This window comes from Colobus angolensis, unplaced genomic scaffold (genome assembly GCF_000951035.1).
Source record: "Colobus angolensis palliatus isolate OR3802 unplaced genomic scaffold, Cang.pa_1.0 Scaffold112, whole genome shotgun sequence".
NCBI classification, from domain to species: domain Eukaryota; kingdom Metazoa; phylum Chordata; class Mammalia; order Primates; family Cercopithecidae; genus Colobus; species Colobus angolensis.
In genome coordinates, this window is record NW_012112253.1 from 941,734 (window position 1) to 960,253 (window position 18,520).

An 18,520-nucleotide genomic window follows, 5' to 3' on the forward strand; every position below is an offset into this window, starting at 1 on the left:
CCTCAGGCTCCAGCCTCCTCGTTAGGAAGTGTTAGAAAGTTGCTGGAGTGAGAAATGAGCCTGTGAAAGCTCGTTGTCCTAATTAAACTTCCACAAGGAGAGTGACAAGAGGCGACGGGGAGGAAACGTTGCCACCACCAAGGTCTCAGCCTGGGCCCAGGTCGAGGAAGGCCTTTGTCCTGCAGAACAAAAGCCGCTGTTTCCACGTGTTAAACCTCATCAAACTTCAACAGACCCAGGTGCAAAACCCCACATCCCAAATGCCATCCGGGCTTATGCCACCTTCCCGAGCACGGACCATCCCTAGCCGTCAACCCTAATCAGGGCCATGCCCCACATCAAAGCTGCACTCCCTCCACAGACAGCTTCTGCTCTAAGATGCATTGTTCTTATGACTTCCTACACTCGGCCTTGTCTGATGAATTAGGGCATGGAGCCACCCCATGGCACAGCTGGGCCCTGCTGGCATTGTTAATGAGGTAGGAAGGGCGCATTTGTCCGAGCCTGGGACTAACATAATCACATAAAGCTGTTGCTTTAGAATAGATGGAGCTGCACCAGAGTCAATTTTCTTGGAAGCAATGCAAAGCAGAGCTTCCTGGGAGAAGACACAATGCCTCCTATTGTCTCTGTCACTTCCCCTCCAGCCTCCCATCGTTTCCGCGTCTCCTCGGGAGCCACTGCCCTGTGCAAAAGCTGTTTGCTGATGCCCAGCCGTGGTTTCCAAAACCCCCATGAGAAGTCGTTTCTGTCCACAGTCATTGTTTCCAGACCAGCCAAGCTGACTGGGGAGGAGAGGCCAGGCCCAGGGAGAGCAGGAAGAGACCCAGCTTGCAACACAGGCCCCCGGCGGCTGGTGTCGGCTCGTGGATTGCTGGGGGGCAGCTGGTGCCAGCCCTGCTAGACGTGTCCAGGATCGGGTCAGAGGCCAGGGTGGCTCACATCCACAGGCTCCAGGAGGAGGCTCTCGAGGCCCCAGGTTCCTGGAGGAGGACAGAGTGTGGATTATCCAGTGAGTCCTCAGAGTGCTCCCGGGAGATTCTACCCCTAGGCCCTCATCCTACCTAGGACTCAGGCAGCCATCTGGGTCTCTGCTTCCCTAACCACTTCCTCCTCCACCCGACCGTCACCTAGTCTCAAGGGCGTAGGCAGCTTCTGGAAGTGGCTGAGACTGGAAGGATGTTGTCACACCTACCAGACATCCCTGCATGTATCTCTACCACCCCCACTACATATTCTGAAGAACCAAGGTGAGCTGGGGGAATCCCCAGGGCAGCAAGGCCTGGGCAAGAGTGGAGTCAGGAAGTGAGAAGTGGGGATCCTGCGGGTTGGGGGGCTGTGGGGCTGGGCTGAGTACTGGGCAAGAGGCGGGAGGTGACAGTGGAAGCGACATCTCCCCATCTTCCCCAGCTCCATATGAGGGGTTCTGCTGCATTCACTGAGTCACCAAAGGACACTGGAAGGCCATCAAGATTTTTGGGTGACCAAGACATGGCTCCCTTCTTACTGTCTGTAGGGAGACGGGCATTTGAACACCCAAGTCTAACCCAAGCAGAGTTGACTGAGGGCTAAAGGTTCCACAGAGGCTGGGTGCAGTGGCTCATGCCTGTAATTCCAGCACTTTGTGAGGCCAAGGCAGGTGGATCACTTGAGGTCAGGAGTTCGAGACCAGCCTGGCCAACATGGTGAAACCCCGTCTCTACTAAAAATACAAAAATTAGCCAGGCATGGTGGTGTGCACCTGTAGTCCCAGCTACTCAAGAGGCTGAGGCAGGAGAATCACTGGAGCCTGGGAGGCAGAGATTGCAGTGAGCTGAGATCACACTACTGCACTCCAGCCTGGGAAACAGAGCAAGACTCCTTCTCAAAAACAAACAAATAAAGAAAGGTTCCAAGGATGCTCCGGAGGACAAACAAAGGAGAAGATTTGGTGCAGGAGTTAGGACAAAGACTCCTGGGAGAGCAGCCCTCACGTGGGGCCACAGTGAAAGAGTGGTCCCCTTTTGTGGAAGGGAAATGGAGGATGTGTGTGGTGAAGGCTTTGCTGAAGCATCTCTTATAAAAGGAGCAAAAGCACTTGCTCTCCTCCCAGCTCTGGCTTAGCCTCTCTCTCTTCAAGTCCCTGGCATCCCTGGAAAACCATGATTTTTCCATTCTGCACCTGGCCCAGGCACCTCCTCCCAGCCCCACACACTGCAGTCTGGTGTGTGTGGTGGGCACACATAGAATACTCGCTGGTCTTGAAAATGAAGCTATCCTTTGGGGCCCCTACAAACCAAAGAGACCCACTGAGCCAAGAGATCACTCTTGGACACCAGCAAGGGTGAGATCACTTGATAGGTATTTTGTCGTGTGTTTCTTTTTAACTATATAAAAAACAAAAGGGTGGATGTGCAACCCAACCCAAGAATACCTTGGCTCAGGATCAACTAGATGAAACTTTTAAAAATGATTTAATGTTATGTTAGACTGTTGCATATTAAAACGATGTAATGCCTTCTAAGAAACGAGAGTCAGATCCTGAAAACGATGACTTGGGCAAATTTAAGGAGTTATAACTCACTTTTCAAGAGAGCAACATTTTGTCCAATATGTACAGACCTCTAATGATAGTGTGCAAAGACTCTTTCGTTCCCAGATTATGAGGCTGCCACTTTCTCCTCCCCTTCCTGAGCCACACTTTTCTAAACAGCAACTGTGGGGACAGGGGGAATGGGAAGTTCATGAGAGAAGGAAATATTTGGGACCATGTCGGCCAGTGGAATGGGGCTTGTGGTCACCGTGTTACAAAGTCAAATCACTTCCCAGTAAACACCAGTTTCCGATGGCTCTCTGGCCAGGGTTGGCCGGGGACAGGCAGGGAGTATATGTGTCGGGTACGTTGCGTCACAAGCTGTGCAGCTGTGTAGGCCTCTCTGTCCAGAGGCATTAATGGAAAACGATTGGGCACCCAGCCCACAGCAGATGCGCTGGGGAATCCAGCCAGGGGAAGCCGGGAGAGGGGACACGCAGGGCCTGGCTGAGAAGCCTTGCAAGGTAACCACAGGCGGAAACTTGAAAAAATGAAGATGTTCCCACCAGTTCCAGAAAACAGGGCTAACTTAAAATGCCACCCCTTTCCTTGCAGTGGGCTTGGCAAGCCCCAGGTGTTGAAAGGCAAAAGAAAAAAAGAAAGAAAGAGAATGAAAAAGAGAAAGGAAACAACATGTATCTAGCCTGCATTTCTAATTGAGTTCCCTTCAGACCCCCTCACATGCTGAATTGATGTGTGAGATCAGAACAAAAGGAATTTCAAGGAGTCATTGCTATAGACCCCAGGGCTAAGGAGATTGTAATTTCAAAATACTGTTTCATGCACTTGTTAGACTAAATCAGCAAACAGATAGCAGCGTGTCGGGTCCTCCTGGAAGTTGCCAGAAGTCTCATGGCTGTAGCCTCCCTAGCTGCTGCTTCAGGGAGTCCCCTGGACCCCTCAACCCAGAAGAGGAAGGCAAGGATCCATCTCTCCTTGTTTCAAGAGTTCCCCTTTTCCCCGCTTTACGTCTCAGAGCTCCAGCTCCACCATGTCCCTCATCTGTCAAGTCTGCTCTCAGGGAAAAGTAGAAACTCACTCAGTCCCAAAAGTGAATGGTAACCTCAGCTTCTTCTCATGGTGGGAGGGGAGACTCATGTTTTCCCAGATCCTAAGCTAAAGTAAGCTCCTGCTAAACAGATGAGGGAATTACATTGAGAGGGAAGAGGTTCACACCAGACTCCTGTGAATTCCTTGAAGGATTCATGAGATTTCTCACCTTTGGGTTTTCTGTGGGGGTTGAGTCTCTCCATCTTAATGCTCTTTATCTAATTGGCTCACACTTTCTTTCTGTTGAAAAATGTCACTTCTGTGCTTCGGAGTGGTCCCTGGGGTGGAGGATGCCAGTTGTCAAGCAAAACCTTTTCCCCTTTCTTCCTGACTGACAGACCCTTATATTATTGGGGCAGCAATAGGTCCAGCTAAAGCACTACATTTCCCAAGTTTCCAGACATCTGTAGCCAAGCGGGTGTAAGCAGAAGACTTTGAGGGTAGAGAATGCCTCAGAGACAGTTATTTGAAAGGCGGATAGTTAAACCAGGAGGCAAACTTTCTTATTTGCCCTTCCCCCATGGAATGTGGCTATGATGGTTGGAGCTCCAGCATCCATCTTGGGACCAATGTGAGGATGGACATTGCAAGCTAAGAGCGCTGAGCAGAAAGAAAGAAGACATCAGACTCTGATGAGTGACTGTGGAGCTGCCTTGTCAGTCCTAGACTGCCCAAGGCTGTATTTCTCTTAGGTGAAAATAAACCTGTATCCTCTTTAAGTGATGTTATTTCTAGTCTTCGTCACTTGCAGCTGAACTAAACCGAAGTAAGCTCTCCCCTTTCCGCACTTCTCCATACCACTACTCACACTTGCAGCTTCTCATTCCATGTCTGTCTTCTCCCCGCCATGTACCAGCTATGAGATCAGTGGTTGGTCTGTAGTGCCGTCTGCAGGAGCCTCAGTACCTGGCGTGGCATCTGGCACATAAGAACAGGCTTGTAAATGTTTGCTGAACAAGATGCCCCTGCAACATGGCTCTGCCAATGGGCTGGCACGCCTGAAGCCCCCTTCCATGGAGTTAACAAGATTTAAGGATATGGGGGGCTGGGTGCAGTAGCTCATGTCTGTAATCCCAGCCCTTTGGGAGGCCAAGGTGGGCGGATCACTTGAGGTCAGGAGTTCAAGACCAGCCTGGCCAACATGGTGAAACTCCATCTCTACAAAAATACAAAAATGAGCCAGGCGTGGTGGCGTGTGCCTGTAATTCCAGCTACTCAGGAGGCTGAGGCAGGAGAATCTCTTGAGCCCAGGAGACAGAGGTTGCAGTGAGCCAAGATTGGGCCACTGTACTCCAGCCTGGGTGACAGAGTTAGACTCCATCTCAATAAAAAATAAAAAATAAAAAAAGATTTAAGGATATCAGGAGCCAGGGCCCATGAGAAGTCAGCATTTAGACTAATTAGGGCACCGCAGAGAGAAAACCACCTGTCTGCATTTATTTATAAGAAAACCAGCTATTTTTTGAGCACCCTCCATGTGCCAGGAGCTGCGTTGAGACTTAACAGAAAATCTTTCGGACCTCACCGTGGGGGTGGAGCAGGCAGCTGGCATTCCTCACTCTAGGGTATGCCCATGTCTTGTGATCTATCCCTGCATAGCAAACTGCCCCCAAGCTCAGGGCTTAAAACAACAGGAATTTTTTGAATTTCTCATGATTCTAAGGGTTCATTGGGGCTCAATTAGAGGGTCCCTCTGCTGGTCTGGTTTAGGGTCTCACCCAGCTACAGTCAGGTGGCAGCAGTGGCTGTACCTCCAATACAGGGAGTGACTGCATTCACTTCCCTGGAGCTTTGGCAGGAGTGCCTGGGAGGCTGGTCTCAGTCAGGACATTGGGACACCTGGGCCTGTCTCTCCTTGAGGTGCTAGGGCCTCTCCCACTGCACATGGATTTTCCATGTGGTCTCTCCTGAAGGCTATCTGGACTTCCTACATGGACGCTCAGGCCCCCACAAGTACAGAGGCAGAAACTGCCGAGCTTCCCAAGCATCAGGCCTGTAACTGGCCCACCACGACTCAGCACTCTAGTTCAGGCATGGCAGGGCCAACCCAGAGTTAGCATAGCCGGGGACCGCACAGAGACATGAACACCAGGAGGCTCCATTCGTGGAGCCCATCACCAGGGACTAGCTGCTGCCCCATGAGTAGGTGTGACTGAATTTTATAGGCGAGGAGGCCAAGAAAGAGGCAAAAGAGCTTGAAGGCCCCACACCATTGAGGGTGAGGATGGAACCCAGAGCAACCCACCTCCCTTGCCTGCCTTCTCTCCTCCTCCATACTCAGCCTCTTGAGCAAAGGAATGCTCCTGAAGGTGCATTTGAGGCCAGAACTCTGCCCAAAGAGCACACTGTCAAGGGCTGCATGCGTAGGGCTGAGGACGGTCTCTAATTCATGTGTTTCATAAGTCGTTTATAGCAGGAGAGGGCCCTGGGAAAATGTTACAAAGATGAAAGGTGACTTAACAGATGGGCTGACACACGGAGGATCAGGGACATCCACACTCCGTACCCACAACCGTGGGCTTCTGTCTGTTCACTCCATCTCATTCTTTGAAAGTCTGTGCATTATTATCTCAGATTAAAACAAGCTCACACCTGTACCTTACCTTCTCCAACCAGAGATTTCTCGCTTGAATCTCTGCAGGTGCAACAGGAACCCAGGGTCTCAAGAGCCAAGGTGCTCAGGATAGGGGAGCATGACTCCAGGGCTCGGAAGGAGCCTCTTAGGTAAGGTCCCTTGAAAGTCTGAGAGTTCCCTTTGTCCACAACTCATCCATTTTGCCCAAATATGTTTTTGGACACGCAGTTCCCAGAGAAGAGCAGGCCCAGCCCCCTGGCCTCAGAGCTCAGCCTTCAGGGTAGGGCAGGAGAAAGAATGTAATCAGAGTTATGGCTTAATGAAGTGAACCGTAATAACCATAAACAGACAGTTTGGGATTTGATTTGTTATTTTGTACAAGGCAGTACCTTTCAATAGCAACTGGTGTTAGGGCCAAGCTTAAACATTTTCATCTCACCAACAAAAAAACAGTGATCCCATTGTTACACTACACTTTCCCACCTTAAAATGGGATTGGTTTTGTGGATTGGGAAAGTTACCAAAAATAAGTTTCTTCAATCACAAAGGTTAGCAGAAAGGAAGTTGCTAGATTATTGCTAGATTGCTAGGAAGTTGCCAGATGAGAGCGGCCTCTAAGTAAGTAGTATCTGTTACAGACAATGTGTGCCAGGCCACCTACCTCAAACATTTTTCCTGTTTAATCCATGTAATAGATAACAAGTCCTACAGCATTTAAGGATAAAAGGTAAGTTTGCTTATGAGTCCCTATATACAAGGTAAAATGGAGATAGTTCTATGGACTAGCTTATGGCTGCAAACTACATTTTAAGAAAAGCACGGCCGGGCGCAGTGGCTCAAGCCTGTAATCCCAGCACTTTGGGAGGCCTAGACGGGCGGATCACGAGGTCAGGAGATCAAGACCATCCTGGCTAACACGGTGAAACCCCGTCTCTACTAAAAATACAAAAAACTAGCTGGGTGAGGTGGCGGCGCCTGTAGTCCCAACTACTCGGGAGGCTGAGGCAGGAGAATGGCGTGAACCCGGGAGGTGGAGCTCTCAGTGAGCTGAGATCCGGCCACTGCACTCCAGCCTGGGTGACAGAGCGAGACTCCGTCTCAAAAAAAAAAAAAAAAAGCACAACCAGGCTGGGTGCGGTGGCACACGCCTGTAATCCCAGCACTTTGGGAGGCCAAGATGGGCAGATCACCTGAGGTCAGGAGTTCGAGACCAGTCTGACCAACACAGAGAAACCCCGTCTCTACTAAAAGTACAAAAATTAGCTGGGTGTGGTGGCACGTGCCTGTAGTTCCAGTTACTTGGGAGGCTGAGACAGGAGAATCACTTGAACCCAGGAGGCAGAGGTTGCAGTGAGCCAAGACTGTGTCACTGCACTCTAGCCTGGGCAACAGAGCAAGACTCTGTCTCAAAAAACAAAGAAAAAGAAAAAAAGAAAAAAGAAAAGAAAAGCATAACCAAAAATGTTTTCCCTCTTGAGACCAACACTCCAAATACAACATGCCCACGTGGTTGTGCCACACAGCCTGACAGTGCAGCTTCCTGAGCACCAACGTAAGATGGAGGGAGACAGGTTGGGGTGTGAATGCTCTCCCACCTGCCTCGGGAGGAATTCTACTACCTCAAAAAGATTGGTGGCCTTTATTTTGTGTCCCAACATAGAGGCAGGATGCTACCTAGCAACAGCAAAGTCAAGCCTACTTTCAGCATTTTCAGAGTTTGAAGCCATTTGGTGACTCTCTGAGGAGTTGTCCGTCTTTAAAGCACACCCTAAAAATACCTTCTGCCAGAGATGCTAGGACTGGGCAGAAATGGCAGAACCACAGGATGATGGGCTACCAGACTCCCAGCCCCGGGGCCCCAGCACAGTCAGCACATTCTCACCCAGCTGCAAAGCTGGAACTCCCTGGAGTTTTCAGTATGGTTGCACCAAAGCTGCCAGCTTTTATTTTGCCAAAATAGAGTGACAACACAGAGGCCCAACCACACGATCTTGGACATTTCCCTCTTTTGAAAAATCTTCCCTATACCCAAGAGGACCATCTCTTACCTCTACTCTTCCCTCTCCAGGATGTCATTAACATCTTGAATTCATCGCTCATTATTCTACCAGACATAGTTATTCTCCCAATTACATTACAGACTCTTTGAGGGATGTCTTATTTTTCTGTAGTTATGGTGCCTAGCTCTTAGAATGCTTTGTAACTGAGCAAAAAACCCTTTGGCTTACCAGAAGTCCACCCTGTTCAGGATTAAACATTCTACCTCTTACAAGATACAAACCAAGAGGGTGCTTTGGCACAGCCCTGGGGTCATGGATTTCTGCATGGCATGAAAGAAGGCATCCCAGGCTGGGAGTCAGGTGGCCTGGGTTCCTCCACCCTAGCTAACAGCTAACTCCATAGCCATGGACACATGCTCGTGCCATGGGTACAGAGTTTCTAAAGATGTAGGTTTTGGAGATCTCTCTGGTCTCCACCAGGGATACAACACTATGCTAAGCCCTGACAGGGTTACTTCATCTATAAACGTCCCAGGCATGGGTGGGAAAACAAGCAGAACTTGTTTTTTATGACACCAACCTAAAGCCTCATTTTAATTTGTTCTGGAAAGACTATTAGTCCTGATGCATTCACTGCAGATCTACCAATAAACTATCCAACTCCCAGTTGGTGAGGGTGCCAATTTTGAGTATCTGGGGGCCCCTTGCAATAGTAGGTACCAAGCTGTCCTGGGTCAATGACACCACCTGGTGGCTGGTGTCAGGGTGGGGAGGGTCCCCTGCATTTTCACTTACGTTCTAGAATCAGGAATCCATCAGCAAACAAAGAGGAAATGTATAATCAGGGCCATAGAGATGACAGAATGGGATGCAGGATGTGGGAGGGGTTTCAGACAGACTGGTCGGGGGAGGCCTCTCTGAGGAGGCAACATTTAAGCTGAGACTTTCATGAGGAGAGATCAGTCATGCAAAGATCTCAGGAAAAAAGCACTCCAGGCAGGAGCAGTGGTGATCACAGAGGCCCTGAGTTGAAGTGAGTGATTCTGTTTTAGCAACAGCGGGCACCCTGGCCAGCCAGCACCGAGGCAGCGTAGAGGGAGATCGCGGGAGGCCTTACTGGGCGGGGGCAGCTGATTCAGAGTGGAAGGGGATTGGGAGTGGGCAGAAGAGTGGTGTGGCACTCTTCCTATTCCTTCATTCTCCGGGTCATTCCTCATGCTTTAGTTAGTTCTGCTTCAGAAGGTATTCCTTTGTTTGGGTATCACAGAAAAGTTTATCTTCCCTCAGTCAATTTTCCATTCCATTCCATTGGGACCAATCATAAGCCTAACCTTGGCCAATAAATGCGCAGTAGCTGCTCAAACCTCCTTGAGCAGCTGAAGGGTGACCATACACCCAGCCAGCACCAGCACCAGCACTCCCACCTGGAGAGGTCCATTTCCTTAACATCCCAGCAGAGCAACATCATGCTGTCCCCATAGCTGTGCACTGCCAAGCCACCCACTTTTGCAGAGAAGGAAGCTGAGGGTTAGAGACCTCCACCAGGTACCCCAGAGGTTAGAGATGCAAGTGATGGAGCCAGGGAGCCTGGAACTAGCTACTGAATCTCTCTCAGTTCATAACATAAATTGGAGCTTTGTCTAGTAAAGAAGACCGATGTCAAAGAAGAACTACAGAAATAAATACAGCATTATAATTCTGTGTCTACAAAATCATATGTATATAATAATGTGGCCACCCCCTGAGTTTGAATATGCACAACTCCTGAAGTCAATGCTCTCACGGAAGAGCCTGGGCCACTACTGGGAGAGGCTGAGTTGCCTGAGACAGCCCAGCCACAGCCTTCATCTCAAACAACTCAGCCTGAGTCAGGACTGAGCCCACGTAGAAGGCCCCACCCTGCCCTTGCCTCACCTCTCCAACCTGAGGCTTGGGGCAGTCTCCCAGTTCTGCCTTCCCGTTGCCTGCTTCAACTGTCCACTGTCCACACTTGTCCCTTTGATGTCCCCCTTCAGTCATTCTGGGAAAACACCTTGTCGTGCCCTGTTGCCCCTGGGGCCTCACATCACAAAGTGGGGCTCTTCGCCGGTTAACATTCATTGCAGCCTCTCCGATGGGCACAGAGCCTAACTTACACTGTGCACAGAGGGTCCCTCCTTCCTCCCCAAAGTATATATCCCATCCCAGTAAGCCTGCCTTCCTCAAGCCCTAGAATTCAAAAGCAGTATAAACAGCAATTTGCATGCAATATAATGAAGGTACAACCTCTTGTTAACAGTGTTGCCCTGGTACTTCTAGACTCTCATCTTATAAAAGTGTGTTGATTAAAGTCCTTCAAAGCCATTTCCTTGGGCATAGCTGTAAGGAGCCTCTAAAGAGTGGGGGCAGTTGGGATCTTGGCTGGGACCAGTATTGGGCTATCTTTGGTCTCATAGTAGAAGGTGATGCCATCTCCACTCTGAAAATAAACAGACAGAAAGAAAAAGAGGAGCTTGTTTCAGCCATTCTGACAAGGTGGGCTCTTGGTGGGGCAGAGATTGTTTTTCCTAAGAGGCCAGGTATTAGCCAGACCACAGCCTGGTGGCCCTTCTCATACCGTGACGTGCATTTGAAGCTCCTGGGTGAGGCTTTTGTTAACCTGCAGACTCCAGCTCAATAAGTCTATGGTAGGGCCTGGGAGTCTGCATTTCTATCAAGCTTCCGGTAAATGCTGATGCTGCCAGTCTAAGGAGGATACTTGTTAATAGCTTTTTAGATACTTGTTAATAGCTTGTTAGAAGGGCAGAATCCTGAGCCCCACATCAGACCTATGAATGCAATCTGCCTGTCAACAAGATCCCTGGTGACTCCTGCGCATGTCACCCTGTGAGAAGGCCAGTTTCTAGGGCTTGCCCACATCCTGTGCTCACGGCAGACATCACTAATCAATCAGGACATTCTGATGAGAGTCAAGATCCTTGTCTACACAGTGCTGCCAGTGCCCCACCAATGCCTGAGAGGCAGCATGAGGAAGAAAGTAAAAAGACAGAAGAATCAGACCTGATACATGGCTAATGAAACAGGAGAGAGAGAAGAAAGTTGGGGCAGAGCTGGGTGTTCAGAAACCCAAAGCCAGATAGATTTCTAGGAGAAGCCCCAAAAGTGTCTGCAATGTTGTGGTGAAGCATAAATTACAAATGAAGGGATGGGTGTTGGGGGAATGGAGCCTGGCATCAGCCAGAGAAGAGTCTGGAGCTGCTGAAATCTGCCTGTAGCACAGATCAGAGAGAAGACCAGGAAGAAGGTTCCAGAAGGGTTGAGAAGCTGCCCACCCAGCTGGAGGTTTCTTGGCCAGGGCTGAAAAATGAGACTGAAGTCCATCCCCCTAGCAGGAGAGTCTCTCAAGTGACATAAACCAAGCATCCACCATACACCAGGCAGGGCTGGCCCTGTCACATCAGTGATCTCAGTTGCGTTTCTAATCCCATGAAGGAGGTACCATCTTCTACAGACAAGGAATCTGTGACCAAGGGAGATTACAAAATGAGGCTGGCAAATGCCCTGCAGGAATCCTTCCCAGTCTACCTGCCTGCAAGGCTAAACTCCTAGGATCATACACACTTATCCTTTGCCGTTATTTATCCTTTTGCAATTCCTTGACAAATTTCTATTGGAGGGTCCTGGGTTGTCTTGTCTGTGAGAGGGATAGGAAGGGATGGGGATGAGGTGGGCACCCAGGGCTCAAGAGAGCAGCCAGGTCAGGGGTGATGCCTCATAGCCAGCAGGACAAGGCTCTGGGTGGTGCTTTCTGTGAGCTTCATCAAGGGTCAGGCAGCAGTGAGGTCTTGTCTATCTCCTTGCAAATGTACTTGTTGCACCTCTACTCTCACTTACCCCCACAAATCCCTTGCTGAGCAAGAATTATTACTTCCATCTTCAGAAAAAGAAGTAGTGGCTCAAAAAGATTAGGCCCAAGTTCTCCCTGAGCTGAGAACAGCACCCACATCTGTTTGATCTCAAAGCTAGGAACCCATTTTAGGCTTATGGAGAAGCGAGTAGGCTTTTGTGGGCTAGCCTGGGCACTAATCACCAATTCTGGCATCATGTTTCTGTGGTGCAATTGAAGTTTGGGGCACTGTGCTGTCAACAAGCTCTTGCACTGCCATTTACTGCTAAGTTAGGAAATACCTGCTTCTCGCATAGAACAAACTTCAGTGGCAACTTCCTACTCAACTTGATCCTGTGACATCTAGTGGCCAACAGGAGAAGTGCAGTGAAATCGCTGGACATTGTAAGCAGGTGCAAAAGCTTAGTGCTTCCTGGGATTGAAAAAAAAATGCGCTGAAATCCATAATAGCTGAAATATCCATGGAATTTAGAAGATGCATATTTGCATGCACCTTATAAAGTCTATAATCCCATGTTTTGTTTCTAATATTCATGTTTATTTACTATCACTGGTGGAAAATACACCATATCCAATTCATTGTCTCTTAATTGATAAACTATCTTTGCAAATAATATAATATATAATACAATGTAATGTATAATACAGTGTAATGTAATGCAATCTCAATGCTTGCAGACATGCTCAATAATAAAGAACATTATAAATATGAAAATACTATAGGTCCCTAATTAATCCATTTCTTTGGGGGTGGAGTGTTTTAGAATCACCACAATGCCATATGAAACTAGATGAAAATATACATAAATAGGTTTCCTCTCTGCTGCACACATAACAGGCTTCCTGTCTGCCTAAACATGTTATAAGACATGATGTGCTTTATAGAAGCTTTCTGATTACAGGGGAACCACAAGAGTGCTGCCTGAGTAACTCTCATTCCACAAAGACACAACTGCAAGAGGATCCCCAGGCATTCTCATGAGTACACAGATTCTAACAACTCCTCCATCCCCCACTCTGATCTCCACCCCAAGACTCACATAATGGCAAAAATCCAAAGGAAGATTCTTGGGTAACTAATGCTCCTTTACAGGGGGTCCTGGATGAAGGGCAGGGGGAAAGTCTTGTCACTGTGGGACTAGGATAGAAGAACCCAAGAGTGATTCACCAAATCTTAACATACTCAAATTATTTTTCAGACATTTTGGGCTTGGCAAAATGCATGTTGCTGAGCCCCCTTTCCTGACAGTGTTATACCCATGTGAATTTCAAGGGAAATTCAATATGTATGTTTCTGATTTTCTTAAGCTTATCTCAGTACAATTATTTAGCAAGAACCACTTTGTGCTCAAGAATCTTCCTGAACCCTTTCTTTTGTAAGCCCCCTGAAACAATTTTCCTTTCAACCAGGAAGTATGTTTTGTCTGGAGTAAATTGAACTGAAACCCCAAAAATTGTGGTTCAAAATTCAGAATTCTTGAATTTTGAAGGAGATTGGAAAGTCTGCAAACAACTTCTCACATCACTGAAAATGGCCGGTGGTGGTATTGAGAGGTGTGAAGTATTATGAGCAAAATTCCATGATTATATGGAGTGACATTTTGTTTACTTTAAAACAAAGTCTGACTTCTTGCTGCCGGGGTTGAGTGCTGGCCTGACCAAGTATCTTCCAGGTCTGGGTGGCCCAGTGACTTGTATGGTCACTCAATCTCTCTGAGTACTGGTGCCTTCCTCAGTAGATGTGAGGACACAACTAACACCTATGGGCACCAGAGGATGGCAGCTCCACGGGGCTTTTGTACCAAAGAGATTCTCTTCCCTAGTAGGACCTCATCATCCAACCATCCAATTTAGGCAATTAAAGCTGTGAAAGAATCAATGAGTTAGCTCCATTTATTCCATCCCAGAGCTAGTTTTTGTTTTTTAATATACTATAAACCTGAGCACAGCACATCAAGGTTATCTGATTAAGGTCAAACATAACAGAGATGGTGATAAGATTTTTATATCTGTGCTGCTCTGCTTAAACAAAAATGAGGTCATTATTCCACTTTAGTTTAAAAGTTTGCTTTTCTTGTCATGGTGATGGCCAACAGCCAGCTGTGCTGGTTAGGATTAAGTCAGCCACATATAACAGAAAACCCAAATGGCGGGCTTTAATAATACAGGGATTTTCCTTTTGCTCACATGAAAAAAAAAATCCAAGAGAAAATATCCAGGGATGAAAGGCTCATTCCAGGGCCATCAGGGACCCAGGTTCTTCTTAAGTATTTCTTCCAACTTCCTTACCATGGAATTTGCATTTCAGAATTGCATTATGGTTACATGATGGCTGCTGGAGACCCAGCTCTCATGTCCATGTTCCAGGCAGCAGAAAGGAGTAAGAGCCTTTCAGCTGACTCAGTCCCATGTAAAGAGCTTCTTTGGTCCTGAACTCCTGGCCTCAAATGATCCTCCCACTTCGACCTCCCAAAGAACTGGGATTACAGGCGTGAGTCACCATGCCTAAGAGCTTCTTTGGAAGCCCAAACCAAAAACTTCAGCTTATACTTCTTTAACCACCCATCTGCAAGAGAGGCTGGGAAATAGGTTTTATCAAAGCCAATTGCCACCCTCGATAACATGGGATTCCACTAGCAAGAAAGGAGAGAACTATCGGGTACTCAACTAGCTCTTTCTACCCTACCCTCCATGCTCTCTCCTGGCTGGGCCACAACTCTCATCCACTGGAAGACAGACCAAGGGGAAAGTTCTGGCAGCTGTGAACTGGCGGGGTGTGTGTGTGTGTGTGCACGTGTGCGTGCATGTGTATGTGTATATATGTATATGGTGTGCATGTGTGTGTGTGGCTGCACTGAGGCTGACCCGCAAATACCATGATGTGTCCTCTTTGCTTTTATGTAATGAGTTCTCCGTTTGCTTCTGCCTGGTCTAAGACTGATTTGCCTCGGCCTAATATTGTGTGGGGAAGGCCTTCCCCAGGACCAGAAAGGACCGGCAGGGCTGGAGAGAAAGCAGCTGGCGGAGCTGTGTGGTGGGCTGGCAGCTCCTTTCTCATCACTGTGTTTGGGAGTTATCAGCTCCTCTTTCTCCAACCTGGGGTGCTCCTGCCTTGATATAATCAATCACTGATGGAAACTCGCAGGGAAAAAGATTTGTTTGTGTGTCCCTTGAGGACAGAACAATATTGTAGTATTTGATGGGTCTTAATTTATGGTAAGCTTGAAAGGTAAGTAGTTGCCCATTCTAGTCAGCTTAAGGCAACACCGAACAACTCACGTGAAACATGGAATTGACTTCACTGATACCAGCAGGGAGGTGCTCACAGTGAAGTCAACCTTCCCTCACCACAGGGGCACACACCACCCTCATTTTATAGCCAAAAATCCTGAAGTTAGGTCACCTCCCTGAGTCACCCAAGAGCTGGCCTGAGAGCTGCACAGTGGGGTGACTGGGCTTCCCTACATCAAAAAACTACCCTCAGCCCAGGGGCCTGGCTCTCTCAGAAGGGGTTCAGAAGGCACACCCAAGTCCCAGGCCCCTGCCTCAACTCCACGACACTGAGTGAAGTGAGCAGACTGGGTGGGAGAGGCAGCTTTGCAGCTGACCAGAGGCTGTGGGGACACAAGGGATGCTCAGCAGACCTGGGCATCTCTCCACAAGGCTCAGGTACCAGATCTGAAATAACATGAAACACAGCAGGGGGTCCATCAATATCATCATCATTATTCATTACATTTGCTTCAGACCCCAACATCACCCACAAATGATTATGGGTTTAAAAATGGAATGAGGTTGAACTTAGGGGGTGACCACCTGACTTCTGTTTTATCTTAGTCTTTTATTCATGCTTCTTTTTACTAAGTGTTCATCCGCAAACAAGCCCGCAACGTGACATGTCTGGGACTCAGTTCACTTGATGCACCAATAAGACAAGCAGCAGACAACAGTAGCACCACAGAGCTGAAAACAAAATGAATAAATACTTTTTCACAATGAAATGAGCAGAGGGACTGTTGATTTGGGGAGCTCCCGCAAGCCAGAGACAAGTGGGGGGAACTTGCTGACTTCCAAGAAGAAAAGCCAGCAAAGAGGAACGAGTCTCTAGGAAGAATACGAAAATGAAGAGCTGGTATGTGATAGCACTTTAAAGTTTATAAAGCACTTCCTGAGAGCCTTATCTTGCTTGAGCCTCCCCAAACACTGTAAAGTGGGAAGGAGATTATGGAAAAGAAAACTGAAGGTCAGAGAGATCAATATCCAACCCAAGGGTGCAGAGCTGGAACTCAGGCCAGGGATGTGATCAGAAGGGGGCTGGGCCTCTGCCACCTCGGGTGCTCAGGCAACTCACCACCGAACTGAACACCCAGCTACTCACTGTGAGCAAAAATAAATCTTCCTCCTTTCCAGCCCCTGTGGTCCCTGCCTCTGAGGCCACAGCTAGGAGATACGATTCCTAGGAAAGGCACAAGGAAGAGGGATACTCCCACCATTTTAGACCTTCAAAGCACTTGGTGTTTTCACTATGTCCTATGCAGCCCCAATGACATGGGACCACCCCGGGTCATAGGTGCCCACCTGCCTGAAAGAATAGGACAGAGGAATGTCAGAGAAGCCCCTCCTCCCTGCCGTGCACCACTCACTCTCACACAGTCTGGCCTTAGTTTCTCCCCCGATGGTGATGTCTGGGACAAGTATCTGCACGCCTCTGTTTACTCACCTGTAAAATGGGGAGAAGCACATTTGCCTCCATCCCTCCCGCCGATGGGAGCAGAGGTAGAGTCTGCTTGTCTGGACAAGCCCAGAGCTAAGCCCATCCTCCTGACCTGCTCTCTGGGAACCACCGACTGTGACAAAGTCTATGGCTAAGTGCTCCACTCTGATCTCAGGCTCCCAGGATCACGTGGGTATCAAGCGGAGGAGCTGCAGGTGAGCCAGTTGGCATCATTGCAACTGGCTCCTGAGATCAGATGCCTCGGGTCACAAGGACGTCTGAGTGTGAGGTGAGGTGGCTTTCATTCCTGACTTCATAGCCAACAAAGTGGTGGCTGTCTATCTTTGACCAAACAGGCTCGACTATCTTCCCTAAAGGAGCAGAGTTCTAAGCTCAATGCCATTTGCCTCCCCCATCAATCCAGCAATTATTCAATTAACACAGTTTCCTCTATAAATTTTATTTCAGATTTCTTTAAAAAATCCTGGCAGTGACATAATTTCAACCACCCAGGATCCCAGATAAAGTCTCAGAATGGGAGTTCAGTTTGTAAAGCATCCCTAGGTGCAACTTCCTGGGACCTGGTGCACCCACTGGCCTTGGGCTCCTGGCCTCTATCTATGCAGGAAGGGTTTGTCGATACACCCTGACGGTCCTCTTGGGTTCAGGCACCCAAATGCTAGGGCTCAGCACCCAGCCAGGGGCCCCAGCATGGCACATCTGCCCACATGCTTTCAGGAGACCTAAGTGGGAGCCGTGGGGCCAGTCAAGACGGCAGGGAGGCCAGGATTTGGCAGAAGCAGCTGAGGAAAGAGCTGGCATTGCTCAGACTCACCAGTGTTAGCCAGCCGATATTGGTCAAGGCTGCCCCGTTCGAGGGTCCATTATCCCCTTTTCCCGTCCTCAGCTGTGCACTCCAGGCCATAACAGCACAAGAACTTTCCACCACCACAGGGTAAGGGTCAGATGCAGGGTTTCCAAAAGCTTCAAAACGTACGCCTCTATCCAGAAGGACACCAGGGGACAGAGATGGACACGGAGGCCTCAAAACAGGAGGAGCCTCGGGAAAATAAGAAGACCCCTCTCCATTGTTGATTACTTGGGGTTACTCATAGAAAGAGATGGACTGAAGGGCCTGAGCCTATCTGAGGATTAGAGCACAGCTTTTGTCAGGAATTCGTGCCTCCCGTCTTTGTTCCAGCGACCTGAGGAATGGCATGCATCAGAAGCCGCTTCCGTGTCTCAGATGGGGGCTGTGTCAAGTCCTGGGGGTCGATGGAGCATTTCCCAAATGACAAAAGGAGAGGAGCTAGACTTACCTCCCACTCCTGGGAAGTTATGCCCGACAAGAGTTTCAACTCTTAAAACGATTAGCAGCAAAGATCTCATGTGCTTTCTTTTTAATTATCATTTTTTAATCAAGGTATAATTTATGCATTTTAAAAATCAAATTAATTGCACTCCGGGGCTCTGGGATGGAGGGCGGTGTGCGCCTGTGAAGGTCAGAGGCCCAGCGGCGCCAGGGCTCCACAGCGTAGAGCTGGAATGGTCCAGCGTTTTGCTTTCGCCTTCTGCCCCACTGCGTGTGAAGCCCCAGGGCCGCGGGGAAATTCCAGGCCAGCTGGGCCGGGGTGCGCCAGCCAGCGGTCCCCGCTAGGGCAGGGTGGGGCGCAGCGAGCGTCTGTCCTGCGAGCGGGGATCCGGCCGCTGGACCCAAGACCAG

The 18,520-nt window shown here is 48.8% G+C and overlaps 1 protein-coding gene across 1 annotated transcript; it reads left to right on the forward strand.

Annotated features, from left to right (window-relative positions):
- The first annotated feature begins 546 nt into the window (after positions 1 to 546).
- On the forward strand, positions 547 to 13,039 carry LOC105522892. The gene is given in 4 exon segments (XM_011957507.1): positions 547 to 946; positions 949 to 1,250; positions 6,264 to 6,346; positions 12,986 to 13,039. Coding segments are annotated over 2 exon segments (468 nt in total). The 3' UTR covers positions 1,017 to 1,250; positions 6,264 to 6,346; positions 12,986 to 13,039.
- The last annotated feature ends 5,481 nt before the right edge of the window (positions 13,040 to 18,520 follow it).